Source organism: Eleginops maclovinus, chromosome 16 (assembly GCF_036324505.1).
Source record: "Eleginops maclovinus isolate JMC-PN-2008 ecotype Puerto Natales chromosome 16, JC_Emac_rtc_rv5, whole genome shotgun sequence".
NCBI lineage: Eukaryota > Metazoa > Chordata > Actinopteri > Perciformes > Eleginopidae > Eleginops > Eleginops maclovinus.
Window position 1 is genome coordinate 20,169,769 of NC_086364.1, and position 25,386 is coordinate 20,195,154.

Consider the following 25,386-nt stretch of genomic DNA (forward strand, 5'->3'; position numbering starts at 1 on the left):
AATTATTAGAACACTGAAGACATACAACACCACTCTACACACACCACATCACGTACCCACGCACAAATCACAACCCCAGACACAAAACACACAAGAAACAGTGAGAAAAATCAGAAAAAACAGAGGATAGTGAATGTCCATCAAGATCATTTTCACCAAAGTAAAGAGGCACCATCAGTTAACATTAACTTTAACTTCCATGTGACTTAAACCTGACATTTCCATACGTGTGCTCCAAAGTCATTAATGCCAGTTGTGTCCAAAAAGAGCACAAGTCTGAAGACTTGCTTAGAGGGCCTTTGGATGATCAGATAAGCATTGGTGCATGTGTTTTGGTCAGAGAAACCAAAATCAGAACTTATTTGGTAAACATTAACTCAAACCTCTGGTGTTGTTGAAAAGGAGAAAGAATTAATAACTCAAAGATCACCATACCATGAAGCCATGGGGTGGAAAATATGCTTTGCCCGGCTTTTTTCTGCAAATTACAGGATTTGGCGAAATGATTACGATTTAAAGGAAAAAAATGAATGGGAGCCATGTTTCGATTGATGCTTTTTAGTGAAAAACACTTTGTAAAATCAGCAGTCCAAGAAACTAGAAGTGAAGACGTAGAGTTCTTTAAAAACAAAATATCCCAAACACACACAGGCCAGTTGAAATCAAGATTATGCTTCGAAAGAAAGCATTTTCAAAAAAGTCCTGAGTGGCTAGCATTTCTCCCAATCTCAATATGCTTTAAAAATCTTTAGGGTTCAAGATACTTGTATCTTACCAACGACACCCCAATCATCATACATTTAAGGATATGCATAGGAGAATGGGTCTTAAGAAATAAGCAACAGTTTTGGTCTTTGTGGAAACGCATTAAAACATACGGTTTGGCTCCGTCATTGCCAATAAAAAAGATGTAATAGATAAAGTATGAGATGTAAACTTGTTGTTTCTTGCCTAAATAACATTATTTTTTTTTTTAAATCAATGGAATATTTAAATTGATTCAAATCAAAGTGATTTCCTGATTTTATGTAACATGGAACTGCCCTGCATAGTTGATGTTAAACCCTATGATAAAAATTAAGGTTGATATGTTTTGGGTAAAATGGTGGAAACCTTCACACATTGGGGGTACTAGAATACGCACACGTGTGCACTTTAAACACTTCCCTTTTAAATTCTCTACATTAAATTAAAACAATAATGCTTTGTAATGTTTTCCATTTGTTTATTATTTTCTAAATCAAGGTAAAAACACACATTTACAAAATATATAATGCATTTACTTTAAGTCTCCTGCAGTTTGAGTGTCCACGTGCGTTTCCGAGCATAAATATGTATGTATAAAAGCATGATGTACAAGGGAGTTTTTGATGGTTTTATATAGAAACTCATAGGGGAAGTTATTCAAACTATAATAGAAACTTGAAAAGGAAAATGTGATTACATAAATAAATATATAAATTCTAAAAAGGTTTTTTAAGTTTCAACATAATGGTTAACTAGGAAAATGAAGATCCAATTTGCATTTTCATTTTCACATAGTCATTTGGGTTTTCTCAGGTGCGTTTTGAAACAAAAATGGAAAAAAAACAGTTTTTTTCAAAACTTATTTTCAAATTACATTAAAAAAATATTAAATCCAATAAAAAAAGTGACTTCATTTTAGATTTTCAGGTTTGAAATCATAATTTGAATACAGTCTCTGACGGGCTTCCATAGGGCTCAGCTACACATGTCTTGTCGTGTACAGACAGTTGTTGTGTATCTGTGTGTGTGTGTGTGTGTGTGTGTGTGAATGTGTGGGTTTCGGAGTGTTTACAGCAGGTCCTGCTCCACCCACACGGTCTTCTTCTGCTCCTCCTGGATCCGTTCCTTGATGACCCTGATCAGGTCGTCCGGTCCCGCCCAGGCCTCGGGCTCCACGCTGCCGTACAGACAGGGGATGCCCTCCAGCTCCTTCAGTTTGGCCCGACACGACTTCACAAAGCCGTCCTCCGACTCCACGCGTAGAGGCAACTTTCTGTGTGGACAGGAAACAGGAAGGAAGCAGCGCTGCGGTGTGAGTGCTGGTAATGTTTGGAACACATGATCTCTGTTGAAATCCTGTACGACACTGGTTTGTATACTAAGTACTTTACTAAAGAAAAAGTGATTTTGTATATCACAGTGTAAAAACATTCGGATACAAGTCCTGCATCTGAAATTGAAAGTATCGTCAGCAAATTATAGGGAAAATATTCAAAGTAAAAGCAGTCTCTTGCAGAATTTCTTCTTTCAGATGATAAATAAAGTCCTCAAGGAAAAAGGACAATATATCAGAGTCATTATAGCAGCTCTACACAGGCTCCCAGTGACGTCCAGAATCAGATTTAAAACTCCTTTTTAACCTACAAAGCACTAAATGGGAAGGCACCATCATACCTAAAATATCTTTGAATCCCTTATTTAGCATTACGCTTCTAGTAATTCCCACAGTCCGGAAAACCAGATCTGGAGTCAGAGCTTTCTTACCGAGCTCCCTTTGCTCTGGAGCCAACTTTCCCTTTTTTTTTAAGGGAGGCAGACGGTGTCAAGAGCTTGTTGAAGACTTTCCTTTTTAATACAGCCTGTATAATTAGAGCTGGTTTTAGATTTCCCTATGTTTGTCCTGCTACATTTTATGGTGTTTATTTGATTGTTTTTACTGTTTTTTATCTTGTTTTATTTTTATTTCACCTTCTATCACATTTGTTATAATCTCCTTGTAATTTGAACTATATTTTTAACTGTCATCCATGTTTGTTAATCTGTAAAGCCCACTGGGACAAACATGCGATGTTGGGCTCTGAAATAAACTTTGATTTGATTTAACAAAAGATTATAATTTGTAGAAAATATGTTTTCCATGACTCCATTGGTTCTCTTGCTTTGTCACGAGGCAGTTCACAAACTTTTTTACTTTATCATGCATATTAATATATGATGCCTTTAAGCAGATCATGCAAATAAAAAACTAAGTAAGTTATTGGCAACCTGACTGACCAGTGAGGGTCTTTACTTATTACAACTCATCTTCTGAGCATGATCAGAAGATGAGTTGTGATGATTGATCAAGATTTGTGTTTAAAATCAAAGTATTTAGTGGAGTAAAAAGAACAACATTTCCCTCTGACTGTACTACAAAGTACACTATTTCCCTGCTGGTTTTGCAGTATTAATATAATTTCTTTGTTTAAGAGCTTTAAAAAAAAAAGGCCTTTCTCCTCCCTGGGTGTAAAGTGTCACAAGAGAAGTGACGTAATGGCATCTGGAAAAAGGGTTGTGGTTTGGACTTGTGGGTAAATATGTGAAAAAGACACGTTTGTCGGGCTTACCGTAACTTTTTGACATTTTTATCACAGATCTTGACGTAGATGATGATCGGGTAGATTTCTCTCCGCAGGAGGTCTTTGACGCAGCTCAGCTCCGCCTCCAGTAGGCAGTGTTTCCCCTGGCAAGAGAAAAATGAGTTTTACGGATAAAACTAAGAACTGTATTGTGTAACGAAACATGTGTGGCATGATCGAAAACATAGATAAACACGCGACACCACACCATGCCTGCTCAATCAGATTTAAAAAGAAATGAGCGGTATTATAACTTATATTTGATTATTACAGACAACAATTAAGTCCCCATTGACAGTTTATTTCAAATCTTTTCTTTAATTGGTCATTGTAAAACAGGCTATAGAGGCTTTTGTAAAAGTTATTTTTAGGATTTTGTGCTCTTTTAAAGTAGGCGTGTAAAAGCAAGTTTCTGTTTCATTGTCCTGTCACAAAAGGGGAACAATAGTTACACTAAGGAATGGATCTATGACAAAAAATAACAAACAAAACATTTCAATAGTTGACATGAAAACTGAAAAAACTAAAAGGCAATACCTCAGATGTTTTGCTATAGATAAACAACAAAGGCTCAAATAACCATTAAGATCTTTCTGAAGAAAAGCCACCAGAAGATTAGATTAGCTTAGCATCAATGATTTTAGGAACTTGAAGGAAAGTCAGAACATTTGTCAATTTTACTGTACATGTCTTTAAAGACACATCACGGTGAGTTGCCGTTTCTTTTTGTCCTAACAGCTAAAGTAGCAGCTAGCTTGTTAACGCTAAAAAGCTGTCTTCTTGCAAAGCAAATGTTTGGCTCGTATGAAGTCAACACCTCATGATGGCAGCTCCCATACCTTCAATATTTTTGGCTTAACTTACTTTGTACAATAGTAGGACATGGGGCCTTGTGCTTTTATATGCTATATACAGTCTTCACACACACACACACACACACACACACACACACACACACACACACACACACACACACACACACACACACACACACACACACACACAGTCACACACACTTTTGTCAATAACAGCCTACCTTGGATGCGACAGCCTCTATGTTTTCTCGGGTGATGCAGTCAAACGTGGCTTGTTTCTCTTTGTAGTGAATAAAGGGCTCCACGTTCTGTTTCATATGAAACTCTTCTTTGGACAGGGTGTCTAAACAAAAGAAATGTCACGGTTTTGAGTGTTCCTTCTTATACTTAAAGAGGACTTATCATTTTCAGGGTCATATTCTTAGTTTTTTTGCCTCTACTGTCTCCATGCTCTAATGTACAGAAAGCTCTTTATGTTTCTCATACTGCCTGTGCTGCAGCACCTCTTTTCACCCTCTGTCTGAGACCAGAGCCCAGTCTGCCCTGATTGGTTAACTGGCCGTATCTGTTTTGATTGGTCAACCGCTTAGAGAGGTCCCACCCCTTAGACTACCATGAACAATGTGTTGGAGCGCTAGCCAATAGAACCGTGAGTGTTTCATAGTGATGTCACTATGTTCAGGAAGTAAACAAAGGAGTCCAATGGAGGCGTTTCAGGCATGGGGGGGGTGGGAGTGTGTGGGAGAGAAACTAGATTTGTGTATCTTTTCTACTTTTGTGCGTTAAGACTTTTTTTGCAGCTTTTGCTGAGTCGCACTTTGGGTTTTTTTTTTTGTCCTTGAGATGTGACAAGAAAGTAATATAATAGTATGGAAACAAAACAAGTTGTAAGTACCTTTTTCTTTTTCTGAATCAGAAACTGTCACATTTGTAATAATACTCACAACCTATTTAATACAGAAGGAACTGAAACCGCTGAGGTTTTGAGGGAATCTCCATCAAACTAAGACATGACAGTCCATTGTCTTGCCAGATGTTAGACTGTGACCCAGCATTTAGTCCGACCTCACTGTCCTCGAAACAGATGTTTTTTAGGGCTCAAGTGTTTCTGTGTCTAAATGAAGATATAAACCCCTGTGTGTCATCATTAGCATCGTCCTCATTATCAACCCGGCCATCTTTGTCTCTCTGGTTTCACTTCAGTACAATACCCAACAAATAGACCCAGTTCTAATAATAGCTTCCTTCTCCTCCCTTTTCTAATCTTCTTATCCAATATCCCCTCCCTCTTTGAGTCACAATAGCTGGACACATTGGGAATACACCAACCAGACGGAAATATTCCTTATGAGGACATTAGGATGACATGTTTTACAGTAAATGTGCCTGTTATTCCCATCATACACTGACCTGGTTTGCAGATATTATAGTCCATGGCTCCCCCACTGTTGAGTATTTTCTGGATGATGGTTTGTGCCAGAGCGGTGGGAGTGAACAGGACCGGTCGTCTCCTCTGGGTCCGCTGGGGGGTGACGGGGCTGTACGGGATCAGGTTCAAACCCCGGCTCAGCTCGCTCTCCGGCTCACCAGCGTCTGTTAAAACACACACACACACACACACACACACACACACACACACACACACACACACACACACACACACACACACACACACACACACACACACACACACACACACACTAGGTTTAGAGGCTTAGCCAATGCTTTAAATCACTGAGGTGCTGCTTTGTTGATTTGGTAATTGACACACTAATATAACTGATGAATAAAAAGGTCAGATAAAAAAGTTTCCATCTGAACACAGTCCATTTAGTTATTGTACGACTGTTTGCTCATTAACACAACTTTTCAGTACCCATACAAATGTAACAGAAACACGATAACTTATCTTCAGAAAAGTGACGACTGTGTGTGTGTTTGTGGTCAAAAACTGTTGCTGCAACCTCTGTATTTAAACCGACATTGTTTCTTACCAATATCATGACAGATAAAGGACTTAATGGAGAGAAAAGGTAGCCATGAAGTCTTTGCGGTAGGTTATTTAAATGTATACATTTCAACCAAGCCAATTTCCCCGTGTGAAACATGAAAGCAACATTGAAGTTACAACACCTGCAGTGTCCTTAAGGGCCACTTGGGGGTAGGCTCCAAAAGTGAGTCAATGTACTGTATGTATATCCCAAAAAATATATGTTTTTTTCGTCTCTCGTGCTGAATTGCGTTCCTCCTGCTTCAGTTTGTACTCACCTTCTAGTCTGACTGCTTCATAACCTTGTCTGGGTACCGTCGTGCTGCCTGAGTTGATGATCCTCACTCGCTCACTGCTGTGTCATCCGCTTGTACTTGATATCCACCCTGCTCACAAACTGCAAATCAAAAACAGACAGACACAAGTATTATAGAACATAGCAGTGAGATTATGCATTGTTCATCACATGACATTTGACCCCCAAAGAGCCACGCAAAGAATATCAGGACATTCTGATGTAATCAGATTTTCAAAATAAAAGACCTTTGAAATTCTTATATGAGCTATTATTTCAAAATAAAAGACCTCTGAAATCTCTTAATGAGCTATCAGCCCTCTGTTGTTAGATAAGAATAAATAAATCTGTCCATAATCAAAGACTCATTCCACTTCAGGGTGGTAGCAGGACAAATCACCACATTCTTATTTCAAAATAAAAGACCTTTGAAATCTCTTATATAAGCTTTCAGATACAACAGGAGGTCATATCTGCACTTCAGTACCTGTAGTATCTGTGTGAGGAAGATGCTGGCTCTAGAAACGCGTGGAGTGGCTTTAGGATCAGAAGACGGGGTCGTTTCTTCTGGCTGTAAATTGATCTACAAATGAACACATTTCAGATATTAATGCCATATAAAAATAAACTGTATGTGTATATTTATTTTACCTAAATAAAAGTTCATTTTTTCTTACCTTACTGTTGCGCTGGGATTCATTCTCTTCCTTTCCCCCTCGACACAACAACTTCTGAATCTTTACCAGGAGCAGCTGCTGGGCCCTACATTCAGACACACATAAGAGTCTCAAACCCACAATGGTGTGTGTGTGTGTGTGTGTGTGTGTGTGTGTGTGTGTGTGTGTGTGTGTGTGTGTGTGTGTGTGTGTGTGTGTGTGTGTGTGTGTAACTCAGTGAAACTTTACATTCTGAAAGCAGGTGTAGACCCTTAAAGCCCCTTAAACTTTGCATGGTTGCTCATCTGTTACAGAGCGTTTGCATCATGCTCAGGATCCTGTATTTGAGCAGAACGGATGTCTGTAACTCACTTACTTTAATCATTTCAATGGTCTTTGACACCATGCTGGTTTGTTTCATGTGCTTAAATATGAAACACAGGGTTTTTATCTAACTCTAACTCTTGGTTTTAAACGCTGGCATAAAAGTAAAAAGTGTATTCGTTTTTATTTCATTTGCACTTGATCTGACCTTTCTGTTTTTGTATCTCGCACGGAGGAATATCATTTTCATATCTTGTTTATATTCAATTATTGCAATCGACTTAACCCTACTCAGTATTCCACCTCACTTTCACAATGTGGATGCAATGAGTGATTTAAAAGCAGAACTACTTCTTGAGCAAGACCTAGTAACACACGATTACACGAAAACCTTTTTCTCTTAAGGGCCTTTCCAAAATGACACGACAATAAGAGATTTTAAGAGGCAAAATCAAGCACTTTTTGTGAATTGATATTGAAGCGATTACATTGTAAAAAGTTCAATAGCGCCCCGATAAATAACTGAACCTAAAAACATAGGATCCAGTTTGAAAAAACCTAATGTCTCTTAGATTTAGGAGAATCTTAACTTGACTTTAAGAGAACTTGAAAGAACTTCTCCATACCGCGAGTTGCTGGGTACGGTGCCCCGTTCGGCCAGGTCTTGGCCGTTGTACGGGTCGACACGAGAGCACAGCCACTCGCAGCGGCCCTGGTGCCGGGTGTCCAGCACGTGCACCACCTCGTCACAGTGCACGCTCAGAGAGCAGCTGTCGGCCTGGCCTGAGATGTTGAGGTTGACCCGAATGTAGAAGGAGTCGCCGGAAACCATGGGGCCCTCCGCCAGGTTACTCTGAAGCCGACGATAGGCTAGAACGCATACATTTCAACTTAAATCACAGTATATTGAAAACTACACACACAAGTCTGATAAAGACAACACTTACAGTCGAAGTTGGCTCGATAGTGCAGCTTGACGGGTCCGGAGCAGTGTTGCAGCGTCCAATGGGCTTCTTCCTGAGTGCTGGTGTCCAATGAAATGCTTTGGTTCTCCTCACGTATGTATCCCTCAAGCTGATCAGCACAACACAAGAAAGATAAATGTCAGATTGAAGCATTTGTGTTTTTGTCTGATTTTGGCTAATTAGTCCCCAATTATACACTTTTAATTATGATTTTTACACTTTTGTGACCTTTGTCGAAAGTCTATATCCTCAGTGGTGCTTTTCCATTTGTACAACCAGTTGTTTTAAATGTTACTCAATACATCTTAACTCGTCTTACCCCGATAACAGCCCTGTGTGAATTGGGAGTGAACCACACAGGGTGTAACTACATACCATCAGGATGTGGTGGCCCTCCCGGAGCCCCGCCTTCTCAGCAATGGAGCCCGACTGGACATGTGAGATAAAAATCCCGCTGTCGTTTCCGCCGACAAGAGTGATGTCCTTCAGCAGGTTGTCGCCAGGCAGAGATAACTCCTGTACCGGCTTCAGGGAGGCACTGATCCTCGAGAAGGAGGACAGAGATGGACGAAACGGCCTGAAAGAAGAACAAGAAGAACGAAAACACAAAGAAGCAGCACAAGAAAAAGAAGGTGTTAATGAGTAATCTTGACTTGCAGTTATTCTTGTTATACATGTCTAAATGTATGAGTGTGTGCACTGTACCGCTCCAGAGAGAGTTTCCTGAAGATGTTGTTGACCTGCTCCTGGTCGTACAAGTCCATCCCTTCTGACTGATGGGACGAGGAAGACGAGTGGACAGACGGTGCTTCGTCCTCTAAGGAAGTGACAGAGAGATGAATTAAAAACTGTCACTCCAGAAACGTCCTGAGTTTGATATTGGGTAATGTGTAAAAGTATGCTTTACCAAACTCCATTTCCATATTGTCACTATCAAAGTCGGAGAGGCTAAAAGAGAACAAGACATTCAGTCAGTACAGATTAATAAAAAAGGATGAAATTAGAGCATCTATATTTATTAAACAGCATAGATTAGCTGACTGTATAATCCTGTGACTACCTGCGGGGGTGGAAGTCGTTTTCTTTCTCCCTCTCTCGGCGATAAAGGGATGCTTTCTCAGGAGGCTCAGGCAGCGTGGACTGGATGCTAGCGTTACGGTAACGCTGCTGGAGATTTAACAAAGCAGAAAAATCCCAAAAGACAAACGGACTACGTATTAGAATTTGAGAAAGTTCTATTAAAGAGGACATACTCTGTTCATTTTCAGGTTCATATCAGTATGTAGTGTCTCTCCTGGGACATGTCTCCATGCTTTAATGTTCAAAAAGCTCTTTATTTTTCTCATACTGCCTGTGCTGCAGCTCCTCTTTTCACCCTCTGTCTGAAACCAGAGCCCAGTCTGCTCTGATTGGTTAGCTCTCCTGCTCTGTTGTGATTGGTCAACTGCTTACAGATGTCCCTCCCCTTAGCCTACATGCACAATAACCTGTATAACATACTTTGGAAAACCCAAAAAGGCACAATAGGGCCTCTTTAACTCTGAACTTTAGCGATGTCTATAAAGCTCACCATGGTTGGTCTGTTGGACTGGTCCATCATACTTGAGCTGAGACAGGTGGGGGACGGGGAGGAGCAGAGGGGGGTGGCTGAGAAGGGAGGATAGAAGGGGGACATCATGATACCGGGGGAGGGAGGGAGGGACACGCTGCGGGCGTTAGAATTTTGCGTCTGGATGTCCAAGAAATCTCCGTTGCATGATAGCGCTGAGAGTTGGAGAGAAATTAGGATGAACTGTCGCTGTGATGGAGGAGTAAAAACATTTAGGAGGTAACTTGATGAACATGTGTTACCTGCAGACTGAGAGGCCTCATAGTTGGGTTCTTTGGGAACACAGACTGGAGACTTGACTCTGTTCTAAAATATAAAGAAAACATGAAAGGTAATGTTAAAAAATGTTTACTTTACTTGGACCAATTCTAACTACATATCAGTAGAGCTGTGACGATTAGGAAACTTATTGATGAGTTAATCAGCAGAAAACGTATCGCTTATATGTGTTAATGGCAGGTGGAGATTTTCTTTGTTTTATATCATAATAAAGTAAATATCTACTATAAACATTTGTAACAGTAAGAAACTAAAAGACTCAGTAGCTAAATGTGTGTTATAATGGTCAGTAAGAACATTTTTACAGATGTGTCTGAAGTGCTATAATGTCCAGTAGAAAATAAGTGTGAGTAGTCAGTAGGGACTGACTGCTTTGAGGTTGGGTCTGCGCTTGAGGCGAGGCTCTTCCAATGACAACTTTTCTTCATGAGATTCATCGCTCGACCACTCTGATTGGCTGGGTTTAAAATCCCCCACCTGAGGAATAATGGTCGGAGGCATGTCCCTCGGTAGACTCTGCCAAAAAAAAAAGGAAATGGATTCAAATATTGACAAAATATTGCAAGCTCCAGTGATGCATTTATATTTTCCACTGTGGCTCACCTGGTCCAAAACGATGTCCTTGGCCAGGCGTCGTAGGCGACACTCCAGAGTGACCAGCCGGGCTTCTTTGCGTACGATCTCGATCTGGAGTTCGTCACTCCTCTCCTCCAGCTCTCTGATCTGTTTGCGATATTTGTCCTTGTCGATGAGACACTGGGAGAAATGGTGCTGGGCCTCGTCTCTGGCTCGAAACGCCTGCAGCAGCAGAGGGGAGTGGAAGTTAAAACAACAACAGCAGTAATTCAATATCAAAATCTTTCAATGGTGTGATGAAATCTGAAGCAATGAAGAAAGCGATCAAGATATAAGTGCAAGTACTCTGGGGACAAAGCGAACATGTCACGTAGACAGATGTTCAATCACCCACAGATAACCTTAGAACAAGGAACTGTAGCAGCAAACGATCTGGTATACATGTCACACAGATTTCATTGATATACAAACACAAACAGTGGCAGGTTCTGTGTGGCTGACTGAGGAGGATCAGATTTAATTAGCATATATCAATTTATTTATTACACTGTTCAGGTTGATATTTGTATTTTGTTCCTCTACTGTCTCCATGCTTTAATGTTCAAAAAGCTCTTTATGTTTCTCATACTGCCTGTGCTGCAGCACCTCTTTTCACCCTCTGTCTGAAACCAGAGTCTGCTCTGATTGGTTAGCTGGCCGGATATAAAGAAAAAGAGAAACCCCCAAAAAGGCATGCGTGTGTTTTCACCTGGTCCCTCTCCTTCTCCACCTCCTCCAGCTGCACGGTGATGGTGTCCATACGGTTGCGATACATCTCACAGTCCTTCTGCAGCGTGGACGACTTCAGCTCCAGATCCTCCTTCTCCTCCAGGTACTACACACACAAACACACATCACAAGTAGGGCCATTATTAGACTGTTACAGGAAGAGAGAACCAAGAGAAAGAGGAAAGATCAGGTTACAAAGAGAAACGGATGATATGGGGTTTTTTTGTTTTGCACAGGGTGTTTTTCACAGATGGCCTCATGAGTGTCAGGCTCTCTCTGGTCATGGGTTTGTGTTTCAAGGGTCTGTTTTAACCTGTGTTTGTTCCCCATACTGATTCACACTCCAAAAAAGATACCAACTTGTAAACTCAAAATGAAAGAATCGAAAATGTATAAAATGGATTGCTAAAAATAACCACCTTGTGAAATGTAGTGAAGCAGAAGTATAAAGAAACATAACGTTCCTTCACAATCGAGTTAAACTTGTAAATGTAGACTGCTGGTTTGTGTGTGTGTTACCTTATCTCGTAGTTCCTCTGCCTGTCTCACTTCTTCGTGCAGGTTGTAGAGGCGGTTGACCAGATCCTGTCTGTCTTCCAGTGCTTCCTGTCTGTCATGCTCCAAAATGTCAAGGATGGCCTTGTCTGATGCAGGGAGCGGGACAGGCTGTGTATTGAGAAACACACACACAAACTGTCAGTAACACTGCATTAATGTGGGGTCCGTTGCATTACTTTGCCTAACGTTACAATTGTGTGTGTTTGTGTGTGCATGACTGCCAGGCCGTACCTGTATGATGGACTGCAGCTCCTGTAGTTTGATCTTGAGCATTTCGTTTTCTCTCTCCAGCTCAAAGATCTGCTCTCTTTTCGGTCGGTTCTCAATGTCATTCTTCAGCTTGAGACTCTGCCTCCTCTCCATCTTACACTCTTCCTCCACCTTGTTTAGCCTGTGCTTCAGCTGATCGACCTATCAACACAGTAAGGATGCAGAATACGTTTTCTTAATGTCCTCAAACTCCCCACATTTCTTACGGTCTATTTGCTAATTCATTATTGTGCACATAAGTTTGCAAGCACATAATGCAATGACAATGTTTTCATGCGTTCGCACGTCCATCAGTACCTCTAGCTGCAGGTCGCGGCTCCTCATCACTGCCATGTTCTTCTCCTCGCTCAGCGTGGCGTACCTCATGGCAAGTTTGTAGTTTTCATCCTTCACTCTCAGCAGCTCGTCACTGTAGTTGTTTCTTTCCTCTCTCAACTTATTGTTCCCTGGAGAAGAAAGGTTTAGTCATGAGTGTGTGTTCAGGATTATCAGGTGGCGACCAACTGTCAGATTTAGCAATTATTGTACAAGTTAGTTCTTAGGCGGATTAAAGTGTCACTTTTCATGGCAGTAGTGTGTTCCCACCATCCCAAAACTATTAACCAACCACTTAGCCTTCCCTCCATCTAGCTTAAACTAGCAATCTGACAAATTGCTAACAGATTTAGCCTCCTGTTAGTTAAATCAACAACAGAGTCATTTTAAATCCACAAACTAGCTTCTGTAAATTAACACAAATGCAGAAAGCTAATCCTCTTAGGCTTGATTTATTCGCTTTACAAGGCTCTTTATGCTATAGCTGTTTCACAAGTGTTAGTAGTTTCAGCTAGCTCATGTTGACCTCTGTGGTTTTAGAGCCTTTAGTCAATTATTAAACAGTAAGAAAATAACTGTTGACAGGAGGTGTTTGACCCCAGAAAGGCAATATAAGCGCATATAACAGAAGGCTACTAACTCCTATGGCAATGCTTCTTGTCCGATCAGATCACGAGGGACAGTCCCAAAGTTTAAACGACCACCAAGAGGCTCTGTGTCCCCATAACTCAAACCACTTGCAGAGGCGATGTGTGAGTCACTTGACCACATATCTTTTTTTTGTGTAAATGCCAATGCCTCCTGACGCATCCCCAACAAAGACGTTAAAGGGAAAAAAAATATCATGTGGTGGTAGTTCTTAGTAACAGTGTGAAATGATTTTGTCATGACAAGCTCAACAATTGGAATAGCTCCAAATATACAGACTGATGTAATGACCGGGCACTTTGACTTCATAGGGAAAGTGACAAAGGCAGTAATGAAATCCGAACAGTAGTGGTAATCTGGATACCTTTGAAACGCAAAATAGACATTTTTGAACCGATATATCCTGCCTGACAACTTTGGATAATCAGTGTCTTAGATTTTGCAAATGCACCCTGACCACAAAATACTATCAGAGGTTAATTTTGGCAAGAACAAAACTTCCAAATAATTTCAGCATTTTTTAAAAACATGTTCCAACAACACAGGACATGGTTACACACCAAAACCACAGAGTTGTAGTTTACTGAACAGGCGATTGTAGACAATGTTATTGACGATTTAGCCTTGCAAAACCCAATTGCCGTGCACTTAGCAGGATAAAAGAAAAAAGCAATGTGGTGAGGGAGCAGTTTCACTGTGGTTAGGATTTAATGCTCAACTATCTGAAACACTATTGCGGTATTTCCACTGACTAGCACGGCTGTACAGATCGCAGCGATGTTCCACTGCATGATTGGAGCGTATTTAAAATAAAATAACATGTATTTTTTACTCAGTTGGACGGCCTGGAGCTCCTGATTGGTCAGCCGAAGCTTCTTCTGCTCGTCCTCAAGGGTGCAGTTCTTCCTGCTGAGCTCAGCCTGCTGCAGGGTCTTCACCTTGGACTGCTGCTGCAGCTTCATCACTTCTTCCATCAGGAACTGGGTCAGACCCTCCTGACCCTCCTCGACTGCAGCGAGGGGACAGGCGAAAAGAAGAGGAGTATAGAAAGAGACGTCACACTATAGTATACACATATTTTACATCATCCAGTGTAACCTTTGGGAGTAATAGAGTACATGTAACGAGATTAGGTTCAGGTTATTTACCACTACACGTCTGTAGATCATTCTAAAAACAACACAGACAAAGTACATCTAAAAACATTTAACAGTAGTACAAACATGGGCCTTTAAAGTTAATCAATTCATAAATAAATGTGTGAAACTGCTACGACTTGTTCCAACAAAATAAGTAATCAGATTACTGTTACATTTATAAAGAAGCGAGAGAGTACTAGTACCATTTCAAATAACGATATAGATTGACATACTGAATGAATTTTCTTTATGGTTTATATTTATATTCTTTATTTTAAATACATTTCTTATTTAAAGCAGGAGCTGGACACCTGATTTATTAAACCAAAATAAAGTCTGTGCTTTTGATTAATGTTTTAAGCTTAAACAGCATTTGTAAACTATTACTTTTACTACATTATTTTATATGAAATGTCTTGGTTTCTTTTGCTCTAGGGTTACATTGTTAAGTAAAAAACTGATATTTATTTACTCGTGTTTATTTGCATTGCCTTTGATATTGTGCTGATCCGAAAGATACATTACTTTTATATTTGGATCCTCAGATTAGACCTTCCAACCCTGCTGACAACTGATTTGGATTAATATCAAGTTCTACTCAAAACCAGCAGAACCAGATTTATGAAACAGTTTGTGGGTTGGATTTTATTGCATTGTTCCTCATTGCGTAACATTGGGAAACCCAGAGGTGTGATTCTCACCTACGATGGTGGAGAAGCGCCGTGTGGGATCCTTCCCTGTGACCAGCTTGTACATTTCAGGGTAGTAAAACTCAAGACTTTCCAGAAAGGCCACGTAGCCCCTGTCTCCTTTAGTGTGGAGGATGTCGAGCAGACGGCCTGATAGGATAAGAGAAAGGAGAAAGCTATTGCATGAAACACAACATGATAATAAATAAGGTAGAAAAAGCTCAATCAGTAGAATGCAGGTATTTTACTCCCAAACAAATTCTCCCTCCCAGCTATCCCGACAATAAAGGAAGGAAAATAACAAATATTTATCTCGTATGGTTTCCAAATTGAGTGAATGATTACACAGGTATGGAATATGGCAAATATTCTTGCCATATCGATATCGAGGTATTTGATTAACATATCTCAACATTTCATTTTCTCCGAGTCATCCAGCCTCGGTTTGGTGTTAATCTGCAGATGATCCGTCTAAAAACGAGACCAAATTTCCGATAAATGTCCATTTTTGAGCCACGAAGAACGTCAAAAGGTTACCTGCAAATATAGCATTTTATTTGTATTGCTTAGTCTAGCAATGCCATTTAATCCTGAAGCAAATATGATCACTTGTGGACCTTGCTGGCAATTCAATCGCATCTGTAAACAATGTGAAAGAAGAAACACCAGAGGCTTTAAGAGGAGCTGCTGACCTGGTTTTATCCTAAGTGTAAAATATGATGAATGCACGCCTTGACATATGGGAAGATGATCAGGAGAGGACTCATGCCAGTGTGTGGGTTATGACTTGTTTTGCTTTAATATCTGTATATTTGGACTAAAGTGACTGGAAAATGTAATAAAAATGCTGAATCATCGCAACCATAAAAGGCCTTCCATCATAGAGTCAGAAATGAGTACAAAGATATTAGGCTCAGTAGTAGTAGATAGACACGTGGAAACACAAACAGGGAAATAACGGGACAACATACAATCACAATGATTTCACACACACACACACACACACACACACACACACACACGCCTCTACCTACTTGTGCGGTTTGCTTTGGAGACCAGCAGCATGGAGTGGAGGATCTCGTCCTCGTCCTGCTCGTCCAGGACCTTGCACTGCCGGAGGTACGGGGTCAGCTTCGCCGGGGAGATGGTGCGACACAAATCGTACCGTTTACAATCCACCTTCTCCCACATCGCCTCCACATCGTTGCGTGTCCCGTTCTCCATCTCTCACACCCTGAAAAGTAGTAAAAATGCTGAATTACACTCATGCATATTCATGGTAAGTGTTGCTGGAGAATTTGTCACGGTTGTTTTCTGATCTGTATCTTTTTGGCACAAAATGGTGAAAGTGAAGAAGCAGAAACAAAGATGTAGTTTTTGCAGGAACCACAAACAAATCGTATGTCATATGTGGTTACATGTCTGCCAGACTAAAGGAGACAACAATAAATCAACATCGGCCCTGAAACAGTCTGTCATGATCTCTATTTTGAGCTACAAGGGCTCATTCTCTTCATGGGAAATCAGGCTCCCAACTAAAAACATGTTGAAGTATTCGTAGGATTTTACATCTGCTCCAAAGGGACTTTTTATTATACACTTATTTGCATTTTGATGTAGATCATTTATGTCTTATTACTGTATGTTTTTAGCATTGTTGGTTTAAAGTTATTGTGGGAAATATCTTTCAAACTGTCGGATGGATTGCCATGAAATGTTATACACCTATTGACAGACTTCTCTTGGTTAAATACAGAGGTGGGAAGTACACTTACTCAAACTGCACTTAAGCACAATTTTGAATTAATTGTACTTTAATTGAGTATTTCAATGTTATGCTACTGTGTGCTTCTACTCCACTATAATTCAGAGGTAAATTGAGTACTTTTACTCCACTACATTTATTTAATCCCTTTAGTTGCTAGGCAGATTTGGATTAATGATGTTAAATATAATCAACTCTCAAATCAGACTTTAGTTCACCTGCAGTAAATCCAGCAGCTACCCTGCAGTATACAAAGCCATTAGAACTAGCTGCACCTTTACCAGCTCTGAGAACACTTTAAAGATCAGTAATTATAAAACATATCAGAGATATTATTCTGAAATGGACCAATCAAACAATGACTACTTTTACTTTTGGAACTTTATTATGATGCTAACACTTTTCTACTTTTACTGGAGGAGCATTTTGAATGCAGGACTTTTACAGTAACAGAGTATTCCTACACTCTGGTACTTCTACTTTTACTCAAGTACAAGATCTGAGTACTTCTACTTTTACTCAAGTACAATGTCTGGGTACTTCTTCCACCTCTGGTTAAATAAAGGTTTTTAAAAAGCGTCACCCTTAGGCGTAAAGTGCATTTGGTCTCATCTGCATCATGTATTGTTGATATTGTTTTATTATTGAAAGGGAGAAAAATGGTCTGAGGGGTAAAGATCTGTTATACTGTCTGTTTTAGCCATGCCTCTGTTTGACTGAAAGAGTGCGCATGTTACACTACAGGAACCAGACCAAAGTGACATTTCACGGCAGGTTTTGTGTGCAGCAGCTGAGTCTAGAACGTTGCTTGGTCGCTCCTTCAACAACAAGAGGTGAAGCACAAGACATGCGTAAACATTTGTAAGTGATTCATAACAGCCTTGAGATGGAAAATAAATCCTTTAAGTACTTAGAATGAGAAACCTCCTCAAAATAATGTGAAAATACATTTTTTTAAATGTATGTTTCCATTTGATTGCAACACTAATTTGTTATTTTGAATTTTCAAAAGTCATTATTTCCTTAAAATAAGTGAGATTTTCTTTTCACACAAAACCTGTTATCATTTTTTAGATTCATAAGTTAATATTTTTCAATACCAGGTCCTTATTTTGAACAAAAGTGAGTCCTTTCTTTTAACAAAAGTGAGTCCTTATTTTGAACAAAAAAGAGTCCTTATTTTGAACAAAAGTAAGTTATTTAAAAATCATTATTTTGCAATACTGAGTCAATATTTTCAAAAGCACTGAAGTCATTTCTTTTAACACCAAGTAATTATTTTCATTTAATAAGTAATTCAAGTTATCATTCCGACAAAGGTAAGTCACTATTTGCTCATACTAAGTCGTATTTTATAAGTAATTATAAAGGTTTACTTAAAGTCTTACTGGAACTTTTTTTCACCACAAGTTCAAAACACATCTTTCTCTTGAACTGTCAGAAATTGGCTTCCGTAGAGATAGCATTAAATAGAACCAAGATGCCTCTTATGATATGGCACCTAGAAACGACTATCAGCAACAGAAACATGTGAGGCTCTATAAAGCATGGCAACACACACACACACACACACACACACACACACACACACACACACACACACACACACACACACACACACACACACACACACACACACACACACACACACACACACACACACACACACACACACACACAGCGTAACGCTCTGCACATTTTGGTTCCACACACTCCCCACTTTTCTTATAAACAACATAAACTTTAACCAACAGACGTCTTTCCATTTACCTCTCCTTTTTATGTATTTCTATATTTATCATCCTCCCACTCCCACTTGATTTCCTCTCTGTTATCATATCATTCACACATAACACACCCACACACACACAAACACACACACACCGCCAGTGCATCTCCAGGATTTGCATGCAGCCTGGTCTCACTGACGTTATCCTACAATCCCGCTTTGTGACTTGCAGCCTACAGGTATGCAAATCAATGCCATGAATTATGTAAACAAACACAATGAAATACACTTTTGCATGCAACCGTCGCCGGCACCGCTCATGTGGAAAGGTTCAAATGTTCAGACTCACACACAAGACTGTTAAACTCTTCACCTTCATTTGTTTATAGCATCCGTTCCCATCTCTTCCATGTTTAATATCACAATAAGTATTATATTGTATAGTATTTAAGTAACATTATGTATGGTTTGCTTTCACTTGCTAAATTCACTATTTTTTAATTATTTTTTATGCTTATGTATATTTATGTTGCATGGCTGGATGAGTCTGAGACATAAAGAGGAAATATTAAGCGATTATAACAACTATTTTAAAAGCTGTACTTTTTTTTTTAAAGAAATGTATTTAGTGTCTCTACAGTCTCCATACCTTAATGTTCAAAAAGCTCTTTATTTTTCTCATAATGCCTGTGTCAGTCTGCTCTGATTGGTTAGCTGGCCGGCTCTGTTGTGATTGCTCAACTGCTTTAAGATGTCCCGCCCCTTAGCCTATCACGAACAATATGTTGGAGCGCTAACCAATAGAAGCACAAGTGTTACATAGTGATGTCTGTATGTTCTGGAGGTACACAAAGGAGTCCAATGGAGAACGGAGGCGGGGGGAACTGTGTGGGGAACACAGGGATTTTAGCCTTTGCAGACCATTTACATGCACGCAAACCTATAACACACTACAGGAAAGGGAAAACCCCACAAAAGCATAACAGGGCCTCTGTTAGATTTGCAGTGCTGAAGCTACACAATAAAGCCTTTGAATCTGTGCAGAGACACATGGTTAAACTCTCACAAAGTCTCCAGATAAATTCAGCTCACTTCATGACTTTTCTCCATATTTGATGAAACGTTTTTTGAATTTTTCGACATTCAGACTGTCAGACATCAAGGACACGCTGCTTTTCAAACGCAGACAGAAATATCTCACCTCTCGACACTTGAAGCTATATTGTTTCTGTCTACAGTGTGTTAAACTCCTGCCACACTCACAGCAGATGATGAAAACCGCAAGCACTCACACCAACACACAGCCTGCAGAAGTTCACAGTGCATGCACACACACAAACACACACACACAACACACACACACACACACACACACACACACACACACACACACACACACACACACACACACACACACACACACACACACACACACACACACACACACACAGACACACAGAGAGACCCCTTCAGTAACCACATGCATGTTTCCTCTTCTCTCTTCTCTTATTTTTGACTTCATTACCGAGAAAGCTCATCCTTGCTTCCTCCTTTTCAAACCAGATGCGAGTACAATCTCTCTTCCTCTATTCTGCTTTAGTCCTCGCACTCGGCCACTTTTCTTTATAGTTTTGTGGTCGGGGAGTTGTTAATTTTACAGTGCATGTCCGCGCATTGAACATTTTATTTTCCTCTTTCTTTTGGGCGACTGCAGACTAAACAAAATCAGACACGGCCACATACCGACGTGCAGAGCTGATGCATCGAGCAAGGTGTTAGAAATAAAGGAAACAACCACGCAGTATTAAAACTGTATATCCGTTTTTCTCCTTTACACTATTACTGTGAACATCAGTCAATTCATATTTATTGCAATGTTTATATGTTAATCTACTTCCTGTTTTTTTTACTATTAAATGATTGACTTAGTTCATTAACAGAGGAACTTTGCTCAGAATAAAAGAGAATATCAATAAATACAACTACTTAAATGACAAGGGGAAATGAGGTTTTGTGATATATATTCAAATGCACATTTATATAAGAATGTATATACTGCTGTAGAAGAAGAAGGAACACTTAATGGTAGTTATAAATAGGATGAATTTATAAATTTAGCAGCTTCATTTATCTAGTTTTTTCCAACAAAGAGAGACTCCACAGTCCCTGCATGTTACTTATTTCATTATTGTTTTTCACTTCCCGTTCTTCATTTCATTTGCCCTTTACACCTTTTATGAAACAATTAATCAGACCCTTCTCAAAAAGATGTTTTCAAAGGTAGAGTAGACTTAAATGTTGAATGAACAAGCAGTCCTTTCTGCTCAGGGTTTAGTAGACATTTAAATTGTTTCTCTTAATGCTGAATGTTTTTCCTGCAGCTTGTCTAAATGTCTTGCTTTACACTTAATGAGTGAACACAGATTTGTTTGTGGAGTTATGAAACACATTTCAGTAGAGTATTCTCTTTGTTATCTTTTGTAATACTAAACTTGTGTGGACTTGTCTGACCACTTCTTGTGTCCCAGATTAATTAGAAACTCAGCCCACCACAACTATGTTCTGCACACACAAACTAAAAAGAGGTCAATAGGTCACTGACACATCCAGAAAGTAAATCACTTAACAATTAAAGTGCAATCCAGTTAAACTGTTGTGCTATGTTCTGCAGCGCATCAATGATCATGTCTGTCAGGGTTGTAAATATCGGATTTAGGCCCCCCGTCCACCGTCCCCCCCCCGTCCACCCCACCACCACCTGAAACGCCTCCATTGGACTCCTTTGTTTACTTCTGAAACAGTGACATCACTATGTAACGCGCTCCAACACATTGTACGAGATAGGCTAAGGGGCTCTCAAGTGGTTGACCAATCACAACAGAGCCAGCCAGCTAACCAATCAGAGCAGACTGGGCTCTGGTTTCAGACAGAGGGTGAAAAGAGGTGCTGCAGCACAGGCAGTATGAGAAACATAAAGAGGTTTGGAGACAAAATATATTTTTAGCTCTAATGTTTCTGTATAATACATTAACTCTTTCTAATTTTAGGTGTTGGTAATATATATTGTAAATACTTTCTATTTTAGTGACAGGGACAGTTTGTCAGGGTGTCCCATGTCCTTTCCATTACATCTTAAGGTTGTGTTTTAAACTGTTTGTGTGAATGAATGAATTGAAGGTTGAAAGTTGGAGTGGGAGCAGATGTGATTGGTTCAGGTGTACGGACCATCATAAAGGCTCCATTGTGCAGCAGAAGCTTATAGAAATGTGATATGTGGGCTCTGTCCATGCAGAGAGAGGAAGGACAGATCGGGCTCTTATCAAGGCTGAAATATGCAGCTGTATAATTTACACAATAAACACAGTCTTCACTAAATTTGCATGGAGAAAAAATAGTAGTTATGAGGGTTTTATATTCCAGTAAGGGCATTTATTTGCTTTTATATCCTGAATTGTATCATCTTAGGGAGCATTTTCGGCCTTATTAACTCATTTCTATTTCGTGTGTTAGCCTACTTAAAGAAGGCTACATGTTTTCAGTTGACATTTGTGCTTAAGGTAAACTTTTACTTACAATTCAACACTATTGTATCACTAAATGGTATATTGGAATATATGAAACACTGAAAGGGACTTTACATATATTCAGTATGTTCATTCTGTTCTACTTTTAACTCCATAATTCACCTTAAATATTGCTGCAGGTTTATAAAGCAATGAATCGTTTAGGGTCAAAATACATTTGTGATCTCCTGCTACATTATGAACCATCCAGAATGCTCAGGTCTTCTGGGACGGGTCAGCTTTCTGTCAGCGCTAAATATGGAGAAGCAGCGTTCAGTTATTTTTGCTCCAAATATCTGGAACAAACTCCCAGAAACCCGCCGGTCCGCTGCTACTCTTACGACTTTCAAATCCAGGCTGAAAACATTTCTTTTTGCTGCTGCTTTTAATTTAACTATTCATATCCAACACTGTAACTTCTATCTGTGTATTTTATATATGAACTTGCTTTATGTTTGAGTTATTCTCTTTGCTTTTTCTTCAGTTTTTAAATGCAACTATTTTAATCTCTGGATTTTTGTAAAGCACTTTGAATTGCCTTGTGCTGAAAAGTGCTGATAAACGTCCCTTACCTTACCTAATCAACATCATAGCAGTAGTTGCTTTAACGTCAAAAGGCAATGAGTAATACATCTTTATTGAGTTTTTCTTCTGTGTAATAATGTTTGAAAAGTTCATATTTATGTTGCAAAGGAAGCAGTTTTTTTCATGCATAATCCTACAATTGATTGAACATATTATCAACCAGTCATTTTACATCATATATCAAAAGGGCATTCCTTTTTAGCAGCCAAGCAGGAAGCAAATCACATAAAAGGAGGCTAATATTAAACTGATCTATGTTTCTTATAGGAAATTGTATGACTGACATATCAGCTTACTTTAATATCACACAGGAACAAATGGTAGATCCTACTTTTAATGTAATTTATATTCCACTAAGGAATCCTTTAAAAGTTGCATTAAACGAATGATATGATCCTATTAGAATCATATGAGATTTAACAAGTTCCCGCCCACTCATTCACAGTTGTTGACGGACGTAATGTCCTGCACGAAAGTTGAAGAGATCAGATATTTACTTCTATACTCAAACAGGAAATTGGAGGAACCCTGGGGCTTTTTTTAATGCATTCAAGACTCTGTAAAACAATCTGTTATCGGTACAGCTTATCTGCAGCATATTTAAATGTGTGTGTATACAGTGTGTGTGTGTACGTTGCATCTATCTATATGCATATGTGTTACATGCATTTTCGTTGTTTGTTTCTTTTCTCTTTGTGCAGATAATCAGAACGAACCATTGTCTCATTTGTAGATGTATATATGTTGCTTTCCTTTGCTTAATGGCAAACCCTGGCTATGCATTTTTGAAACGTAATAAAAAGATGTTTGATCTGGACAAGTTAACGCACACTGTTTTATTTTATTGTTTTATTTCCTTTATTGGTTTATGTCCTATACCGTATGTTGCATCGTTGGAAGAAGATTGAAGATTTTCTTTGCCATATCTACACCGTAGCATCCGTATATGACAATAAACCTTGAACTGGTTGAAAGTCTGATTGGAAAATATTGTCTTTCTGCTGCATAATTCTTTAAGGAAGCACATATTTGCTCATGACTCATATTAGGTGAAAACATATTTCAGCAAGTGCATTTAAAAATCAAAGCAATACTAATAATTAAATCACATCCTGATTCCCCCTCTCTGTGGATCCCATTGTCTCCTGCACCTGCTGCTGGAATCCCAAATATGTTGGATGATGACGGATAATGACTCAACGATGAAGGAAGTTCAACTATTGTGTTGCCAAATATAATAACTTCTTCAATTACATGCCATGAAGATATCATCGAAGGCAACCTGCAAAAACATAATCTGCTAAATAATCTGCGCTCATGCAAACAGAGTGTCTGTGCCAAAGAGATTTACACAGTGGATTTATTTTGCATCCGAGTATCAATTCGAGCAATTTATATTGAACAAACTGGGAGTAAATGGTGGGAAGAAACTTCATACATCAAGTTCTGCATGTCTTAAAGTCAAATTTGCGTCAGTTTTTCCATTACAGGCTACTTTATACTGGTACTCCACCACATTTAAAAAGCACATAATGAATCTTACTCATCTGGATTTGTTTTTTTGCTTTCAGATTAAGATTGTTGTATTAAAAACATGTGATCAACTTTAAACATAATGCATCTCTTAATATTAACTGTTTGAGGTGCACAAATAGGTTAAAATATCCTATACAAATTGAGAAAGAAAGTCCACAATCTTAAACGTTTGTGTAACAGAACTACAACAGTAAAATACCACTTGATGCAACAATAATAACAAACTAATAATGTCATATTTATATTAATATATCACATATTGAGGCCATTCTTCTGCAGAACGAGCACTTTTACTTAAGTATGTGTTGCTGATATTACTTCAGAAAGATTCTGAATGTAGATCTTTGACTTGAATTGGAGCGTTTCATTTATAACATTGTTTTTTAGTTAAGGAGAGGATCTGAATACTTTTTCCACTAGTACTTGCAAGTTAACATGAAACTCACAATACTAACAGGATATTGTAAGTGACACACACATGACATGCTGTGATACGAGGTGTAATTTCACTCCCCTGCTTCTTTTTCCATTCAAACTGTCACACTTCAAAACCCGATTTGGCCATTTTACAAAACATATTTCCTAATTTCTTATCGGGTCGACTCTTGCATGCGTAGACAAATGCGATATAATGAGTTTATTTTCACCTACCTGAGATGCAGCGGGGAAGTTGAGCAACTATGGCGCAAGGTGTGGTAGTTTGGCTGTTGATTTGAAACCGGTTGGTTAATCCAGAAGGCTCAGGTTGTCTCCATTTATCCGAAAAGAGATGAGACTTTGAGAGTGAAAAGTGAGTGTGTGAGAGCTATAGCCCTGACACAGAGAGAGAGAGAGAGAGAGAGAGAGAGAGAGAGAGAGAGAGAGAGAGAGAGAGAGAGAGAGAGAGAGAGAGAGAGAGAGAGAGAGAGAAGACTGAGAGAGAGAAAGAGAGGGCGAGAGGGTGGGAG

General features: G+C 39.2%; 1 protein-coding gene and 1 long non-coding RNA gene across 3 annotated transcripts; one reads left to right on the top strand and one right to left on the bottom strand.

Annotated features, from left to right (window-relative positions):
- Positions 1-1,204: 1,204 nt before the first annotated feature.
- Positions 1,205-25,329, bottom strand: card11 (caspase recruitment domain family, member 11). The gene is given in 26 exon segments (XM_063903206.1): positions 1,205-2,020; positions 3,354-3,469; positions 4,402-4,523; positions 5,591-5,773; positions 6,449-6,530; positions 6,532-6,567; positions 6,953-7,048; positions 7,143-7,227; positions 8,072-8,315; positions 8,393-8,519; positions 8,786-8,987; positions 9,116-9,227; positions 9,318-9,358; positions 9,471-9,577; positions 9,981-10,174; positions 10,262-10,325; positions 10,668-10,814; positions 10,902-11,096; positions 11,623-11,748; positions 12,162-12,308; positions 12,432-12,611; positions 12,768-12,916; positions 14,266-14,442; positions 15,274-15,411; positions 16,296-16,495; positions 25,091-25,329. Coding segments are annotated over 25 exon segments (3,465 nt in total). The 5' UTR covers positions 16,486-16,495; positions 25,091-25,329; the 3' UTR covers positions 1,205-1,815.
- LOC134877677 (uncharacterized) lies at positions 8,582-12,616 on the top strand. Of its 2 annotated transcripts, XR_010167603.1 has the most exons (4): positions 8,582-9,042; positions 9,124-9,293; positions 11,653-11,745; positions 12,492-12,616. It is a non-coding gene; the product is annotated as an uncharacterized LOC134877677 (long non-coding RNA). The 2 variants fall into 2 exon arrangements; XR_010167604.1 differs by lacking the exon at positions 9,124-9,293.
- Positions 25,330-25,386: the final 57 nt, after the last annotated feature.